Genomic DNA, 19,531 nt, shown 5'->3' with positions numbered 1-19,531 from the left:
TGACCACACGGGGTGGGGGGTAAGGGAGCGGTTTGCACCAAAAAGGGAATAACCGGATTTCGGATTAGCGGGCTCCTTGGCTCCTTTTTGGGGTGCGCCGCACGGTACCGCACGGATCAGGTATTCATAGACTTCATAGCCCTAGAGAGAAGGCACGAGAAGCCACCTTCGAGCCGGCTCCAAACACCGGAACACCGACCGACTGACTGGCCGACCGACGGTACGCTGGTTGCTGCTGCTGCTGCTGCTGCGAGAAATGAATTTTCACCAAAATCGCAAACACATCAGCAGCAGCAGCAGCCTGGCAAACAGGATGACATACGGGAGAGAGATTGATAGAACGAACGAACGAACGATGTGCTTGTATGTGGAGGTGTACTTGCCTTTTTTTTTTTTTTTTTTTTTTTTAGAGGGACGGAGGGCATGCAACTCTATCTCGTCCTTTATTTAACATCACATCAACCATGGTCAGCAAAAAGGGCAAAAAAGGGGAGGGTGGGAAAAAAAGAAAAAGGATGGCGGGGGGGAGGAAAGGGTAGCACGCAACCCCCTGCCCCAGCCCACTGTAATTGGCCAAGCTAATACTTCCGTTAACGCTTATTATAATATTTGTTTATTTCGTTTGTTAGTTTGTTTGTTTGTTTTTTTTTTTTTTGGTTGTTGTTGTTGTTTGGGTTTTCGTTTGGGTTTTCGGTTTTCAATGGAGCGATTACGACGTTACAAAGGGAGCGTGTGCGGGTGTGCCAGGCCAGGCCAGCCAGATGGGAACTAGTTGGTTGAAATGAGCCGGCCGCTGTTACAAAGCCTTTCCTGCTACCTGCTAGCTTTCTGCATTCTTTTGTTTTGTTTTTTTTGTTTTTGTTTTTGGTTTTGCTTCTGCAAATTCGGCCCCCTACCTTCTCACGTTCGTTGCACGCAATGATATGTATCTTATGTTGTACGCGCCATGAAGCAGCCTATCCCCTCTACTCCCCCTGCCTTGATAGCTTCGTTGGCCCTTTGTTTTATTTTTTTTTTTTTGTTTTTTTTTTTTTGGCTGGTGGAAAGAGCTTTGATGAGTGGAATTGGCTTTGATTGGAGCTGGATTGGTTCGTTCTCGATGCCTCGACGAACGATGACGTCATGGAGATCAGACTGACGGGCGTCTTCGTCGGCGGCGGCGGCGGCGGCGGCCCCCCCCCCCCCCTTGCTCCCCTTCTGGCTATTATAATAGGTATTGAGTTATACAGTGTACAGCATACAGTAACAGGGCCGCCGCTCAGGGCCAGCCGCGCTGAATCTACCTAGCAGGCTAGCTAACGAATAACGTAACGGGTCGTAACGAGTGTAACGGCGAGCGGTGCCGGTCTGGCCGGCCGGCCGGGCGGACGGTCGGGAATCCCTACCTCCTTTCTTCTCCTCCACCCCCCCCTCCCCCCCTTCTAGGCCTTCCAAGGCAGATTCGCCTGTTTTTTTTTTTGTTTTTGTTTTGGTTGTTGTTCGTTTTGTGTTTGTTTTGTTGTTTTCTGTGAATTTTTGGTCACAAAAAAAACCAATATCTACATCTTGAAAAAAAAAAAAAAACAATGCATAATTTTATGGGGAGGGAGTTCAATGTTTTAGCTATCTGGGTTGAAGGGATGCATTTCGGTATGTACTAACACCTTTCCCGTTCCCCCCCAGTTTCTAAGTTGCTTGCACATTTAATCGGTAATTAACTTAAACCCCTAAAACTGTCCCAAATTTGCCGGAGATGCAGATATTGGTTTTAAGCTCATGTTAGTGTCTTTTCGGCCCTGTCTGTTAGTGTGACTGTGTGTGTCTATGTGCGTGTGTGTGTGTTGGTAGGTGTTTGAGGGGAGGAAGGACTTTACATTTGTTGCACGCAGCACCTGGACTCTACTGAAGGTTGGTCGACTGTTGCTGCTGCTGCTGCTGCTGCCAGCACTCTGGTCACACACAGAGCGGGGTGGGGGTCTGTGAGGGTGTGGCGGGGCTATGAGCCCCTTCCCTCATTACATTACCGGCAGACCGCGGTATCGTCGGCGGAACAGATGCTGTTGGGTGCAGCCAGGAAGAGCTTACCGCTCGAGCAGGCGCACAGCTGGTAGATCTTGGTGCCGGCGGCGGTGGCACTGGCTGCGCCCACACCACCAAACTCCCCTCCGGCACCACCCCGCCCACCGTACCCAGTGGATGAAAGGAGTGATGACGACGACGACGACGACGACGACGACGACGACGACGAGGAGGAGGAAGAGGACGAGGTGGTGTAGCTCGACAAACCGAGACCACCGACCCCGGTCCCCTGGACCGTCTTCAGGTTGGGCATGTAGATGGCACTGCCGTCGAGGCGAATCTGTTTTTGTTTTTTGTTTTTTTGTTTTTTGTTAGTGTGCGAAAAGGATAAAGAACGAAATTGCTGATTGTTTTTGAAGAGGAAAGTGGAAAGAGGTGAACAAGGGGTGCAACCTTAAAACTGCTCGTTTTTTTTTTTGTCGATAAAAACACATTTGTTTTAATAAAGAAAATCAAAAAATTAATTACGCTAAGTATGTTCCCTTGCAAGCTGTTCGTTTTTCCTATCTTGTGGCCAATTTGTGCAAACCGAACCACGCGTCATTCCATTTCCCGATACACTATGCTTCATAATGATAGCCTCACCCTCTTTATTCGATCTCGCGGTCGAATAAAGCGCCCCAAAAATAACTAATAATACTGAAAATGTTCCATTGGAGCCATATTTAAAGTAACACCATCGTGGAAAAGTATTTCTTTTCAGCCACGGTGACATTCGCCTAGTAAAAGCAGCGGGCCAGCGTTTTCCCCGGACTTAAATCCGATGGAGAATGTTTGGTGGATGTTAATTAGTGTTGTTTATGGGAATGGTAGGCAATTTGACACTGGAGAGCAGCTGGAAGTAGCTAATAAGAGTGCATAGCAATTTCCTTGCGCACTGCAACATTTCTCATGCCCGCTGCAAGCATGCCAACCAGCATTTTCAGGCAATTAATAGTAAAGGAGGAGTTACTGGTTGTAAATAAAATAACATTGATAGGTTATTGAACTGTTTTCCATCTTAATTTCATTTCTATGTAGCACGAGGCGATCATTATGAAACAACTCATTTTTGGTTTTTTGGCTCCCAAATCCACAATTTTTAATAGATTTTCAAAATTCAAACGGCATACGTCTTTTAACGATGAATGGAACATTCACAGTAGTTTCAATTATTTGTGGGGCGCTTTATTCGAGCGCGAGATCGTAAAAAAAACAGGGTGAGGCGATCATTATGAAACCTAGTGTATATCTTCATACAAATCGAAGTGTGCTGTTCGAACAGCGCGTGACCCATCGTCGAAAAGTAGTGGTATTTAGAATGGCCCCAGGTCTACTTAATTGGCGGGGTGAGGTAGAACCGTCCTGCTTATTTAAATTCAAATAAATTTCGACCATTCTTTGTCGAGGTTCGAGTTGGGCGTTTTCGTGAAGAAAGATCAACTTCTCATGTCGTTGATCATAAATCGGCCTTGTTTCACGCACAGCGCGGTGCATTTTGATTATTTGATTGTGCCTTGACAGTTTCACAATGCTACAACAAGCTCATAATAAACGACAACCCTTCTGACCGCCACCCCTAAAGGCACAGCGCATTGTCTTGCGTTCAAAGCAGATTGCGGTGTTGCGGTAGAAGTAGATGGTTGGCCGGGAGCTATTAATGGTTTTTTTTTGCATTTTAGATTATCAAAAATATATCCCCTGTTCATCGCCAGTCTCCACAAGAAGCTGGAGCGACTAGCAAGCAAGAATTCGCACGTGTTTTGGCGTCGCTCCTCCCGCTGCTCATCATTCAATGAATGGTGCACCCATTTACCAACTGTTTCTCCTCACAAGCATTTGATGTGATTCGATCGCCCATTTCTTTACAATTAAAGAGCAAAAATGAAGCTACCCGTGTGTGCTCTTTTTCTGGCACAAAACTAGACATGATTACGGAAGAAAAAAACATATGTTGTTGTGTGGTATCACTTATTATGTGGACTGATTTATGTAAACAGGTGTCGAATAAACATACAAAACAGTATGGCATGTCGATGAACGCTCAATTTAATCTGTCACCGGCGCGTCTAAGAAGCAAACAGCAGTTTTAAGGTTGTACACCTGGCATCTACCGGCGGGGAAGGAAAAAAAAAACAGGGTTACTTACGCTTCCGGCAACCGAATGCAGCTTGAGGTCATTGAGGCAGGTCGTCTCGATGCCGCCGGCCCGCGACTGAATGAAGATCTCCTGCGTGGCGCGCGCCTCCAGCGAGCGCGTCGGCGACTCCAACCTGCACGCACGCCCCGAAGAGGAGGAGGAAAAGAGGAACAACGAAACGAACACGATGAAGAACAGGAAGGTGGTGTGTCGGACACGGACACTTACTTGAGATCCTTGCCCGCGTCGGCACGCACGAGCGGCGTCTGGATGGAGTCACGGAAGATGACGCCACCTTCGCCCTCGACGCGCAGCGAACCAGCACCGACGATCACCTCGTCCCGGTCGACCGCGAACAGGTTGGTACCGTGGGTGTCGGTGATGCGGAAGTGGTTAGCCAGCACCTCCAACCGGTCATGGCCGAGGAACAGCTGGTTCTCGAGCGTCCCGAGCGCGCTCCGCGTGTTCACGCTCAGGTTGCGCGATGATTCTGCCAAAGAAAGGGAAGGACAAAAATGGGGGATGAGGGTTGGTCGGACGGACAACCCCGGGGGGGGGGGGGGGGGGGGGTTGACAACGGTGGAGAACTCACCGATGGAGATCGGTTGACCGTGCTTCGAGCGGATCGATGAGGCACGGAGCGTGTTCAGCACTAGCGCCTGCCCGGTCAGCTGAATACCGCCCGGCACTATCTTCAGCTGGCCCATACCGTTCTGGTTTGGGTGGGAAGGGATGAAGGGGAAAAAAAAAACCCATTGTTAGCGCATACACACAGCCTACACACCTGACGAGGAAATCTGACGTATAAAGCCCGAAAGCCACGAATCTTCGCTCGGTTCACTTTTCAGAAAGGCGGATAGGGTGTGTACCAGGGAGGGTAGCTTAGCCAGAAAACACCTCCCCCTTGGAGAAAAACCCCGAAAACAACTTAATCAGCCCCAAATAAACACATCCGATCGGCCCGGCCCGGCAAACATCCCCAGGCAACCTGCCTGCCAACGTCGACAAGAGAAGCGAAAGTCAAGTTCCCCGTTACAGGGGGTTTCTTTCATCCCCTAACCACCACCACCACCACCACCACCACCCGGACAGATGGGGAGCAAGGGATGTAGTTTTGATGAAAAATGAAACTTTGACAGTCGGCAGCGCTGGCATCCGGAGCCGATCAGCTCCAATCGAAGGGGACGGTAACTAGAAAACGTGGCAGAAGATGAAGACGATTGGACGTGGCCCCTGCCCAGACCGCGTCCCCTCGTACACTCACTCAAGAGAGGAAGAATCACCGCAACAACAAAAGACGCAGGAACCAGAAGCTGTAAATAAGTAAACACGTGTCCGTCGGCTTTGGCACGTCCTCTTCCCGCACACTGACACGCGGCTGACACGAGGCAGCGCGAGTGTGGAGGGAGGATGATGGCTCTAGCAACGATGCGATGCGATGCGAGACCGAAAGTTTCAATTGGCCATCACAACATCATCATCATCGTCACCATCACCAAAGGCTGATGTGACAGGCAGGCAGGTAGGCAAACCTCTTTGGTTTGCCTCGCTCATTCTTAAAATCATTATCGAATGAGCTTGCGTATCGCTTGTTTCTCCTTTTTAATGCATCACTGGATAGTGGTGTTTCGTCCCTCGTTATGGAAAGAATGCTATCTAATCCCTATTTTGAAGAACGGTAAAAAATCAGTTTGTAAAGAACTATCGCTAATCATGTTGAGGCCTTACAGATTTACTAAAGCTTTTGAAAGAGTAGATATTCCTCTCCTTCTCACTAAACTTTCCAAAATTGGCTTCAACCCCCACATTATTAAGAGGGAACTTTGGGATTTTCGGCCCGTTTTTGACGTAACCATTCAATTGTAATTTTTCAAGTAAATGGCATATTCATCTACTACTTTTGAAGAATATTTGCAATTGTTTTGAGCAACATTCATTGAAAGAATGAATCCATGCCATCAAATTTTGGTAGGCGTGCCGTCGAAAAGGTACTTTTAACGGTTCCCATCGTAGCGACATGACGAGTCATTTGACGAGTCACAAATTGATACTCGTTTGAAAGATGATAAGTTTATCTAGGTAGCCTTGAAGAGTTTTTTTTTTGTTGATATTCCTATTTTTCGATTTTTGGCAGATTTTTGAAGTTGAAAATGTGATGCTATTTGGTCATTTTGCCTTAAAAACACGTTTTTTTAAAGATTTGTTTAGAAAAAAGTATCAACAATTTCCATAGTATCACGACGGGGCTACCTGGCACAGAGTGTACAGATTATGTGTTAAAAGTTTCAAATCGATCGGCCCAGTAGTTTCTACGGTACGACCGGAACGTTGGTTTTCGGGGAAACGGCGCTTCAAAGTAGCGAGCTGCATGGAGCCTCGTATGAAATGCGGATTTAAAAAAATCTATAACTTGGTCAGTTTAGCTTCAATTGGCCCAAACATTTTACACAATACTCTTGAAAAGGGTCAGCTTTCAGAGGGGAAAATGTTAAACACGTGAGTCACAAAACAAAATAAAATACCAAAGTCGCCTAAGCTGGATACGTTCTTACTTAACTGGTAGAACGCAGCGCGTAAGGTTTAAAGAATCGTTGTCGCCTGTGGTGCATGTAACCTCTGGAGTTCCCCAAAGAATCTCACCTTGGACCCCTTCTTTTTGTTCTCTTCGTGAATGATGTAGAGCCAATTCTTACTACTCTTAACATAGTAATGTATGCTGATGACATGAAACTCTATCGAGTCATTTGCAACCCGTCTGCTATCGCTACTTTTCAGTGCGAGATTGATAATTTTTACAAATGGTGCAACAAAAGCCTTCTAGAGCTCAACGTGAAGAAATGCAAATCCATTTCATTCTCAAGAAAACATAATCAAGACCAAGAACCCGTTATCATAGCTCACATCATCATACAAAGGAGTAAGCTGGAGTTATGGATCGGGGAGTCTTACTCGACTCACAATGGAACTTCACGGAACACTACAATGAAATAATACACAAGGCTAGCAGCATGCTTGGGTTCATAAAAAGATTTAGCTACCACTTTCACAATTCTTCTACAGGGTGTACCATAAAAAAAAAAAGGGAAAATCCTTTATCGAAGTTTAAAGCCATTTTTGTAGATTTTCTATTGTTTTAAAATATCTCAATTGGCTCTATGGTTCATTGTTTATTGAAAACAAACAAAAGTGGTGGATTGTTGTCGGTCAGCTTTCTTGATTGATTTCTCAAAGCGGTTACGAATTCGTGAACACCCTTCGGAAGCGTAGGTGTCCAACTTAGAAGACCAAACAACAAACGCCCCATATTGAATGGCCCATCCGATTTAGTTTAGGACCGCTTGGAGGGCATAAATCTTTCGACCATAAATGCATCTTCTCCTTCAACCTTGTTTGAATGTCCGTTTAGACGTATGGCAGGGGCCTCTATCTGGCTGAAACTCAACATTTTCTGGAGAGTTGAAGTTTGCTTTAATCCATGGTACAACGTATTCCTTCAAAAAAATATTATAAACATCAATATTCATTTTATTATGACGATAACCGGTTTCTTCGTCTTCAAAACTGACAACAAATGCATCGATTGCTCATATCAAAAATGATTTATCCTTCCAACTTTAAAAATTAAACGCTTCACGCTAGCTGTAGAGATTGCTTTTAAGTTGTATTTGGCCACCCGATGCCATGGAGGATCTTGAGATATTCCTCTCTATTGCAAGCTTTCGTATGGATCGCACTGGACTTCGCTTAACTTTTGCTCTGTCCGATCTTACCACTTTTTCAGTGCGCTCAGATGGTTGCCGACCGAGCGCACCGTGTTTCCTAGGCCTTGCCCTTTCGTGAATAGAATATTTAAGCCCTGTAAACAATGCCAAGATTAAATCCGAGCACCTCTGTTATTATTATGAGGGTTTTCTTGCGCGCGAAGCAAACTCGACACCTGTCGCCTTTGAATACATTTGTCCGCACAGAGATCGGTTGCACGACAATTTTGTATACATTATTTGATAGATGAGATGAGTCTCACAAATACACCAATACCCCATAATGCCATACTGGTGTTAGAAGAAAACAAAACAAAACAGAGCAACGAAACCACTCTCATTTATTTATGGTACAGGAAATTAGGATGGAACTCGCTTCGATTGTCTCCTTATAAATCTCGGTGCCTTCTAATCAGACTTGAAAATATTCAAAAGAGACGCGAATTTGCTTTCATAATCGATGTTATATCTCACAGTATCAACGACTGACATATTTTAGAATTGATCAATTTTTTACGCTCCCTCTTGCACCTTAATTAATAGACAGTTATGTCACATCGATAACCATAGCACATGTACTATCAATGGTCCAATCAACAAAGTGTTAAAATGCTTCAATAAATATTCCCACATTTTAGACATAACCAAGGAGCAAAGGCATCCTTTAAAAAGAAATTGCTTTGCCTCTAGTTACTTTTAATATAAAGCCGAAGGGATTCACGAAGCGTAAACTGTAGTATAATCTTAGAGTGTAATGCCAAAAAGATTATGCTTATGTCAAAGCGATTATAGGCCCGCCGAGCGTAAAACCGAGCGTAAAAGCAAACGTAAACTCAGCACCAACATGAAGCGTAGCGTTATGAGGAGTTGAATGTTTTACAATCGCTTATATACAGCAACAACATCTTAACATATAGAAAAAAGATGTTCAGAAATCAACTTATCTCGTCGATTTATATTTTTTGTGCCCAGAAGCACATGTAATTGAATGTAATTGCACGAATGTAATTACAGTTGACGTTGCGGTATAAACTTTTATGCGATTATACCTGCCACACGAAGCGTACACTTTTTGGCATTATACATTCGGAGTTTTCGCTTCGTCTATCCCTTCGGCCTTCATAGTTACTATTTATATTCGGGCTTTATGTAACTTATTTAATAATTATAAACTGTCTCTTTTTTTAGTTTACAAGTTTACTTGATTGACGTTAATACATCAAATCAAATAAAAATTTTGGATCTTGAACCTTGGTTCCGCTACCAAAAACCAAAAAAAAAACAAACAAACAAACAAACAAAAAAGGGGCCACTCACCGAGGAGAACTCCATCACCTTCATGATCCAGAGCGTGAGCGCCATATTGATGATGATCATGATCGTGAGGAGCAGTATGAGCGCGTACAGGCACTTCTTCCGCCAACCGTAGAGGGCGAGCTGCACCCGGCTCGAACCACCGCACGGTGCCGCTGCACCGCTCTCCTGTTGCGTCCTGGTGGTGCTGCGATGGTGGCCGGCTTTGTGCACTCCATTGGCCGCACCACCACCACCACCACCGGCGGTGGTGCTGCTGCTGCTGCTACTACCGGGTTCACTGGCCATTGGAGCAGCGGTGGTCTCCTCCACCACTGGCTCGTCCTCGAGGACGGGCGGTGACGGTGACGGGGCTGCTGCTGCTGCTGCTGCTGCTGCTGCTGGTGGTGGTGGTGGTTGGTGGCTGCCGCGGCTGGCAGACGGAGCACCAGGTCGCGTGGAGAAAGAGACACGCGATGCGTGCGGTACAGTGCTAGGGGAGGGTGTGTAGGGTGGCTTCAGTATGCCACCACCGCTGCTGACGCCTCCGCCACACGGCGCTGCTGCTGCTGCTGCTCCTCCGGTGCCATTCGGTGGCCGATTCCGCGGTGGTGGTGCTGCCGCTGCCGCTGCCGCTTCACTGTTGCCGGTTGTTGGTGGGGGAGGTGGTTTGTAAGGGTTGTACGAGTAGCCAGTTGCCGGTTGACTTCTCACGCCACTCGCCGTCGCCGCGCTCGGACGAACAGCATCGTCGGTGACGGTCGGTGGTTCGTTGGGTGCCGCCTTCGCCCCGTACCCGGTGCTGTTCCCGATGAGCCGGGCCGGCTGTGCCGGATACAGGATCGGAATGATGCGTACGACCGGTGCCGGCTGGGCTTCGGTGCTGTCACCGGACGGGGGCACCTCCCTGTCCACCGTGGTCGATGTCCGGGTGGCCAACGAGGAAGGGGTGACCCTGCCTGGGCTGCCTCCGAAGAATATCGAACGAGGGTCCTCCCTGGAGAGGGGGGGAAGCGGAACAGGGTCCGAGTTAGTCCACGGTCCAAGCAAATACCAATCAAGCGCACCATGCAATCGATCTCGCTTGGAGCTCGGTGCGCTCCATTACGGGCGAAAGCGATACCCAACTCCCAGGTTGGGGTGGGGTACTCCCGAGAGGATGGCAAAATTAAATGGAGAAAAAAAAAAGGAAGAAAAACAAATTATTAACAAGCAAACAGCAAAACAGCGACCACGTAAGGGGGGGGCGGGCAGTTACCCACCCACCGGGCGGTCCAGGGTGCGAAATCCGGAAATCTAACCGTCACCGTCGTGGTCACGTTCCCGATATTAATGTCTTGAGGCAGGCAGGCAGGCAGGCAGCGCAAAGAGCACTTATTTTTCATCTAATCACGCTTTCACTGGGTGCCCCCCCCCCCACCCCCTCTCTTTAAAACTGGGGATGGGGAATGGGGGGGGGGGGATGAAAAAGCGCAAGATTGTTTGCTTTTTCCACTGTCGGGCTCGGGCTCGGGCTCGGGCCTTTCCGTTTCCGACAGTTGCTCCTCCCAGGCGCTCCGTTCATCAGCGGCGAACGGGCGCAAGGCCGAGGCCGAGGCCGAGACTGGCCACTGCCCGATTTATCCGATTCGGGTTTGAAGTGAGTAAGCGCGAACAATTGGAGCGTAATGGATGGGGTTTTATTCTGTTGTTTTTTTTTTTTTTTTTTTTGTTTTTTATTGGGACAAACGATCCAATGGCCCGAACACTGGATGATCCCGCGCTAAACTGGGTGTCAGCAGGCCACACGAAAGTGTAGAGCTGGCACTGAAACGTGTGGACCAATGAAGTGACCGACGCCTGTGAGAGTAGAGGTGACAGGAGCATTTAGTGGACACCACTGGCGCCGGCACAGAGGTTTTTTTTTTGTTGTTGTTCAAAGTATTGGTCCACCGCTACTCATCTTTCCGGTAATTCTGTCCGATTTGCCTCATCTTTTGACAAACAATCTAGTCAGTGAACCTATCTTTTGAAAATATTTTCATAAAGAGTGAGAGTGCTGTGCAGCTAAATAATTGCGTAAACAATCAAACCGGTACAAGTACTCAGATGGAACACGGTCTGCAGGCGAGCATTCTAACACTTTCCATTCATAAATTTGGTAAACCAGCTTTAATCAGCTTCTTTATCAGTGGAAAATACAGTTTATCATGATTGTTTTTCTCCGTTTTTGGCTGTTTTTTTTTTTTTTTTAGCCAGAGCTTGCCTCACAACGGAGCAATTCTTGTTGATAACGTGTTGTCCATGACTAGTTTGACCAGTTTGACTAGACGGGCGTTCTAGAATTGCTTCGAACAATTTTGTTTGATCAACCTTTTGAACGTTCTTTATTTTTGGTATTAAAATGCTCTGCTTCTTAACTTTTGAGACACGTTTTCTCATTCACGCATACGCCGGCGTTGATAATGAGTTTGAGATGCAATAACGCGCAGTTTTTCGCATTGCTCGCACATTTTCGATCGGTGGATCTGAGATAAATCAACAAATTCATCTGCCAAATCTATTAGACGCTTCATTGTAGTCCTAGGCATGCAAACAATTCATGTGAAAGCCCTGGAGATTGCAGCAGGACTCTGTATCTTCCCTCAATGCAACAGCGAGACATGAGATTGGCGAAATAATAGAAAACTTCCACATTCCGTTCGTCCCACACTTCATTTCCATGTCTCATTGGCTGTCAATATTCATGGACGTAAAAAGCGCCGGACTTCACCGTTTGTGGTGTTCTGAAGAGCAAGGTAAGACCTTAAAAATGACATAGTTTTCACAAGTTTAAACAAACACTCCTCCTAGAATGAGCCACAAATGCCACCAAGCACCCTCTCAAGACCATGATTCATCCAAAAAGTAACATACCGGGAAAAAAAACCCAAACTGATTCTAAAATTTAATTTTATTTTATTTTTTAAAATTTTATAAACCCCCCTCATTTTTTGGTTTTACCCAATAAAATTAAAACAAAAATGGAAAAGATGTGACGTTTTTAAAGGGGGGGGGGGGATTCGGTATTTAATTTTGTTGCGTGACACACATTTTTAACATTTTTTCCTGATCCTTTCAAGAGTATTGTGTAAAAGTTTTGGATCAATCGAGGCTAAACTGACAACGATACAGACTTTTGAAAAACCGCGCCTCGTTCAAAGCTCCATGCACCTCGCTACTTTGAGTCGGTTCCCGTTCTGTACCGTAAAAACTACTGAACCGATCGATTTGATATTTTTAACACATAATCTGTACACTATTTGCCAGGTAGCTTCGTCAAGATTTCATTAAAATTGTTGATACTTTTTTTTAAAACAAATTTTTAAAATGGTGTTTTTGGGCAAACTCACAAAAAGCATCACTTTTCCAAATTTCAAAAATCTGCCAAAAGTCGAAAAATTAGAATATCTACCAAAACTCTCCGGCGCTACCTAGATAAACTTATAAGCTTTCTAACGAGCATCGATTTATATATTTCGGATTACTCGTCATGTCGCTACGATGGGCACCAGGAAAAAAGTACCTTTGCGGCGACACGCCTACCGAAATTGGATGCCATGGATTAATTTTTCAATGAATGTTGCTCAACACAATACCAAATAATCTTCCAAAGTTGTAGATTAATATGCCCTTTCACTTGAAGAAATAAAATTGAATGGTTACGTCACAAAAAATCACAATCAAACACAGACCTGTTTTGGCGCGAAAATACCGAAGCCCCCCATTGTAAGGCGCCTCACACTGAATATAATTAATTTTGTGAGCTGCCACTCTTTTGCGTAGTAAAGGTATTTGTTTGTACTGCAAAACGACAACTCAACGACACAGGCCTTCACACTGCATGCAAGTGCTGTCGCCACCTGGCACCAGAATCAAAACCAGTTTCATGATGCACCCTTTTCGGTGTATACGCACTAAAAACCATACACACGCATCCCGTTACAAAACGTTACAACAAACAGACTCTTGCTCATTCTACCACGAAACACCCATTAACTGCCGGGTGATTGAGAGATGCAGGAAATTAACTAGTTCATCGAGAGCTCGTCGTACGTAGGTAACATCGCGCTGGTGCACTTTCCAAGCAAGGTGTTCCCGCGGTTCATGTTCACGGTGTTCCACAGCCGCACGCTCTCTCTCTCTCTCTCTCTCTCTCTCTCTCTCTCTCTCTCTCTCTTTAAATTCTTCCTCAAATATTACTTTCAGCATGCTAATCGATTGGTCGATCCTCCTTTTCAGTCACATTCAGTCAAAGTGCCCGGCGTGGGGAGGGGGACGGGCCCTGCACGAGAGATGAAGATGACTCACTCCCAGCGGCGGCGTGGAGCGCGTACGCACGGGGCATTCTAGCGCTCTGCGGGGAGTGGGTCTGGGTTTTATAAATATAGGGGGCTCGATTTCATTTGTGGCCGGACCGGCGGCGTAAAGGCGAGTTAATGCGAATGCGAATGCGAGTGCGGTTTGTGTTTGGAGCTTGTTAATGGTACTAAATCAGTGGCTAAGCAACGGTAGCAGAGTGTGCAGGAGCGCGGAACGGTGCGCAGAAGGCAGTGGGGGAAGCGAGAGAGCAAAAACCGCAACGACTGGGCGGTGAATACCTCCCGAAAAACCGGCCGCGCCGCCGGCCAAGTTGCGAGAATCCAGGGGGAAAGCCACGGAAACCACCGAGAGTCGTAAACTGTTCGTTTTACACCAGGGCGAATTATAAATTCAAAAACAACCCATGCCCTGCCCATGAAATTCAACAAAAAAGGGGGCGGGGGGGAAGGGGAGGGAAAAAGGGAAAGCAAAATGGGAAGGTTGGAATCGGGGTGACAGACGCACGCACGCACGCACGCACGCACGCACCCGTAGGGAGTGGTAGTGCGGTGGTTCGATCTGTTTGGAGATATTACAGCAAATCTACCACGATCTCTCCCCCCGGAGGGGGGTTGTCACCATTTTGCAATCTGATTCTGTCCAGGCACACACATACACGCGAGGGCACGATGCTCGGGACATGGCCAGCGAGCCAGCGTAGCGCACCGGGATTCCAATTCCGGGATACATTCTAACTCAACGCCCGGTTGGCGCTGTTGGTGCTGGTGGATTGGATTTCCCCATCCCGCCAAACCACCACCAAAAAGCGAGCGAGTGCACCCTCCTCTTCCCCCTCTTTCTACCAGGAACAACCTCGCCGGGTCTAGACACACCGCCACCCCCCCCCCCCCCCCCCCCCCCCCCCACCAGGTGATAATGAGTTTACGCGCGCGTACCCACCGCACGCACGATGTGAAGGGGATGCTACCCCTCTCTGGCACCCCTTGCGTGTAAGGGGTGTATCGCCGGTAGTAGCGCTGTAGTGAACGTTCGGTTCGTTTCGTGTCGGTCTCTGTGTTTGTGTGTTTGTTTTCGCCGATTCGCGTTCCGCTTCGTCTCTGTGCACCTGTGCGGAGCTTCTGGCTCACGGGGGGGGGGGCGGGGCGGGTGTCTCTATAGCTGTACCTTTACACCAGCATCCAGCCGGACGAAATGGCGGGCGGGCGGGCGGGCGCGCGATGCGTAACGCTTGGTGTTCGTGAGGTGCAGTCTAGATACTTTCTGATGGTCAGGATTCCCCGGAAGGAAATCCGGAATAGTATGGTATGCTTCCCTTCGGTTGATGCAGGCCTGGTTGTGCAAACGGATTTTTTTTTTTAAAATTTGGTATTTTCTGTAGCTTTTCAGTACTGTGATTGACAGCCATGCCAAGTTTCAAAGTCAATATAATAATTAGTATTTGAGATGTAAATTTTCTTGTGAGCCACTAAACGCGAATTCTTCGTTTTCCGCTGTGGCGAAATTTGTTGAACAAAGAATTTGCCAAAACATTTAGTTTGTCGATACGTAAAAACTGATACAGAAAGCCTTTGATGACTACGCAAAGTCAGATTAAAATGTTTATAAGTGGTAAAACGTCTTCCAGGAGGGTGAGGAACATCTTAAAGGCAAAGAACGACTTAGAAACATTATCCCTAACGATAAAAGAGCTAGTGTGGACGGTGTTAGAACGGTTATCAAGACATACGATGCGGTTTCTAACTGTCTAACGACAACTGGAATGCAATATCTCGAACCGATTTGAGCAAACGATTTGGCTTTGCTGCTTTCCATTCGAGTAGCTCAAAACCTAAAAGCAAACATTGATCGTGAGCGAAATGAGATTGCACTGATATATTTAACAGAACAAGAACGGGCGGCATGCATTGCCATCGCATCACAGCGGCCGGTAGTTATGGTGATGCTGTTGAGGATGAACAGCGCTTCGACGTTTTGGGGGAAACGCTCTGTGTCAAAGTAGCGAGCTGCAGTGGAGCCTTTTATGAAGGGCAGATTTTCCAACAAACTGCATCGTTGTCAGTTTCTCCTCGATTGATTCAAAACTTTTACACAATAATCTTGAAAGGATCAGCTTTCAGGGAAAAATGTTAAAAACATGTGTCACGAAACAAAATTAAATACTGTACAACAATCTTTTCTTAAGACATAATTTACGTTTTAATGATTTAAGTTACTGCATTACATTTTGCGATGCATTTGCCTTTCCCATGCGGTTAACGGAATGCTTTTTTTGACGATTTCGAGTCACCGTTTGAAAACCAATGCTGCCGTACTGGCTACTCGATCGCTCTCGAGAGTAAAATAGTTCATTCTCTCCCATAACATTATTCCCAAACTAACGAGAGCTCGAACAGGCGGCCGGCCCCATTGAATGATATGCAGATGGAGGAGACTGGCAATGAACAGTGGATATATTTTTGATAATCTAAAATGCAAAAAAAAAAACCATTAATAGCTCCCGGCCAACCATCAACTTCTACCGCAACACCGCAATCGCTTTGAACGCAAGACAATGCGCTGTGCCTTTAGGGGTGGCGGTCAGAAGGGTTGTCGTTTATTATGAGCTTGTTGTAGCATTGTGAAACTGTCAAGGCACAATCAAATAATCAAAATGCACCGCGCTGTGCGTGAAACAAGGCCGATTTATGATCAACGACATGAGAAGTTGATATTTCTTCGCGAAAACGCCCAACTCGAACCTCGACAAAGAATGGTCGAAATTTATTTGAATTTAAATAAGCAAGACGGTTCTACCTCACCCCGCCAATTAAGTAGACCTGGGGCCATTCTAAATACCACTACTTTTCGACGATGGGTCACGCGCTGTTCGAACAGCACACTTCGATTTGTATGAAGATATACACTAGGTTTCATAATGATCGCCTCACCCTGTTTTTGACGATCTCGCGCTCGAATAAAGCGCCCCACAAATAATTGAAACTACTGTGAATGTTCCATTCATCGTTAAAAGACGTATGCCGTTTGAATTTTGAAAATGTATTAAAAATTGTGGATTTGGGAGCCAAAAAACCAAAAATGAGTTGTTTCATAATGATAGCCTCGTGCTACATAGAAATGAAATTAAGATGGAAAACAGTTCAATAACCTATCAATGTTATTTTATTTACAATCAGTAACTCCTCCTTTACTATTAATTGCCTGAAAATGCTGGTTGGCATGCTTGCAGCGGGCATGAGAAATGTTGCAGTGCGCAAGGAAATTGCTATGCACTCTTATTAGCTACTTCCAGCTGCTCTCCAGTGTCAAATTGCCTACCATTCCCATAAACAGCACTAATTAACATCCACCAAACATTCTCCATCGGATTTAAGTCCGGGGAAAACGCTGGCCCGCTGCTTTTACTAGGCGAATGTCACCGTGGCTGAAAAGAAATACTTTTTCACGATGGTTTTACTTTAAATATGGCTCCGATGGAACATTTACAGTATTGTTAGTTATTTTTGGGGCGCTTTATTCGAACGCGAGATCGAATAAAGAGGGTGAGGCTATCATTATGAGAAGTAGTGTATCGGGAAATGGCATGACGCGTGGATTTTCCTCGCTTAATGAAGAATTCTTTTGACGTGGTATCCACAAATTGGCCAACAGATAGGACAAAATGTAAAGCTAGCAAAGAAAAAATACTAGAAGTAATTATTTATTTGGTTTTCCGTGTAAAAAGTTATGTGTTTTTATCGACAAAAAAACGAGCAGTTTTAAGGTTGATACACCTGGTTCGCTTTCGCTTCCTCCCGGTGCTCACAGCTCAACGCAGGCAATGAGGCCAAGGAGCATGGACGACGCCGCTTAACGCGTCACTTGACCAGCAGTGCAATCATGTCGCGGGATTCGAACCGCACACGAAGCGAAACCTCATTTCCTCATCACCGCGGCCTATAAATAGCACATCCCTCTCTCTCTCTCTCTCTCTCTCTCTCTCTCTCTCTCTCTCTCTCTCGCTCTCTTTTTCTCACTATTTCACTCACCTAGCGTAGCGTGACATGCTGGTGGACACGCGTTCTAGCACCGCGTTCGATCACTTGGTGTCGAGTATCGAGGGTGCAAAAGGGGGGTGGTGCAAAGCAGCAAAAGAGAGCAGCAAGGGTAACGATAACGACGACGACGACGACGACGACGACGACGCGGAGGGGGCCACGTTGCTGATGTTGCTGATTGATGCACGGTTGATGGTCGCGTCCCTCCACAACAACAACAACAACAACAAGGAAACAAGGAAACAAAAACAAAAAACAGACACACACTAACACCAGTACGCCGAGCGCGTGATTCCGATACCGACGCGACACCGTTGGCGGATCGAAAGTACGGTGCCCGGGGCCACGGATCGAGTGAACCAACCACCAACCAGCCGGCCCGACCAAAGCACCAAGAATGAATGCCGCCACCACCAAAGAAGAAAGAGCGTGCATTCGGCAAATGCGAAGGAAGGACCCCAGCGTCACCAGTGGCTGCGTTCGCGTCTGTTCACACCTGTCAGCCGCCCCAAACCGCACACGCCCAGGGCCACCGTAAGCGTGTTTGCGTGTGCGAGTGCCGATCCTCGATGCTGCTTTGCTTCTCGATCGGTAAACTTCAGAGGAACACAGAGAGCGGGAGAGAGAGCGAGAGTGAGAGCGAGAGCGAGAGAGAGCGAGAGAGAGAGAGAAAGCGAGAGAGAGGGAGCGCGTCGCCGCGAAGTGTCAACCTATGGCCAGGCCAGGTCTCCGCACGATCGCTCGCGGTGTTTTATTAATAATTTGGCCAACGACGGTTACAATCTGGACTGGACCGGGGCAGAGAGGGGGTGCCCGGGGGGGAGGTGATGGAATTCCCGTTTATTGTTGACACCGACCGACCGGTGCGTCTCCGATAAGCTGCAGACTGACGCAGCTTTACCTTTACTCGATACTAGCTGATTTTCCCGCTTTTTTTAGCTGATTTTTCACGATATCATTTGCAGCATTTAACGTGTCAGCACGAGATTTATCTTGCGAGCATGCCGGTTGTAGAAGACTGACTGACCGACATAAGAAGTTTTAAAATCATTAATTGACATCGATAATAATTAAACAGCAGCCAGTCCCCGGTTAACTCACAACAAATCCCCCCCCTTTTGGGCAATGTGCAAGTAATGAAAGTTATCTTCGTTAAAACAACATTTTAACGGCAGCGCTAGATCCGATATCTTGTGTTAGAGATCGGTGCCTGCTGAATTCTTGTTTGCTAACTGGAAACCTGTGCGCTCCATTTCGAAACTCATGTTTCATTTGGCGGTAAAGCCATGCAGCGATTTATGTCTTTGCCCTTTACACTCTAATTTTACCAATCCTGCTAAGGCGGAAGAGGCACGCAAATTGTGTAGCATTATCAATGAAGTTGATTTTGGCACCTTTTTTATAAGTTGCGGCCAATGTGGAATGGAATTAGATATTTTATACTACCGATCAGGCGGTACCTTAGTTTAAAGCTGAATAGCTCTGTCATTTTTCAGCCGATTTTAGCAAGTGCACCAGTTTTATTTGGGCTACTCTATGCCATTCATTGTGCCATTCTCAAAATATGAGATCGATCAAATCGACCGCCTTCAGTCGACACACGAAAACCAACCTTTTATCGGGCATTTTGCATCGTATTTGACAACATTTCGGGAGTTATTTAAACAATTTCAGCTCTAATATTTGCTTTAAGTTGTTTGTTAGCCTTCGGTTTGTTAGCAAAAGCCTTATTTTTCAATCAGACGCACAGAAAACAGTGAAGAGTCCTCAAAATCCGGCGAACGACGAAGCCACTCCATTGCACGATCGCGCGTTTTCACTGTTGACCGATTATTTTCGATATAAAGTGTGACATTTTCGATCCGCTCTTTTTAAGCGAAGTGATTCATTACTAAAATGGCATAAACTGACATGTTGGAAACTGT

General features: G+C 46.4%; 1 protein-coding gene across 3 annotated transcripts; it reads right to left on the bottom strand.

Moving 5' to 3' along the window:
* Nucleotides 1-1,549: 1,549 nt before the first annotated feature.
* LOC126571857 (uncharacterized) lies at nt 1,550-17,984 on the bottom strand. Of its 3 annotated transcripts, none has more exons than XM_050230827.1 (6): nt 17,598-17,984; nt 9,256-10,228; nt 4,770-4,890; nt 4,406-4,667; nt 4,187-4,310; nt 1,550-2,338 (listed from the first exon to the last, which is right to left on the bottom strand). In XM_050230827.1, exons 1-6 carry the CDS (start codon nt 17,612-17,614, stop codon nt 2,000-2,002), a joined length of 1,836 nt encoding a protein of 611 aa, XP_050086784.1. In that variant the 5' UTR covers nt 17,615-17,984; the 3' UTR covers nt 1,550-1,999. The 3 variants fall into 3 exon arrangements, with proteins under 3 accessions (XP_050086784.1, XP_050086872.1, XP_050086698.1); XM_050230915.1 differs by having other exon boundaries at nt 9,256-10,195; XM_050230741.1 differs by lacking the exon at nt 17,598-17,984 and adding an exon at nt 10,299-10,393.
* Nucleotides 17,985-19,531: the final 1,547 nt, after the last annotated feature.

This window comes from Anopheles aquasalis, chromosome X, assembly GCF_943734665.1.
Source record: "Anopheles aquasalis chromosome X, idAnoAquaMG_Q_19, whole genome shotgun sequence".
Taxonomy (NCBI): Eukaryota; Metazoa; Arthropoda; class Insecta; order Diptera; family Culicidae; genus Anopheles; species Anopheles aquasalis.
This window is presented reverse-complemented; position numbering and strand designations above follow the sequence as displayed.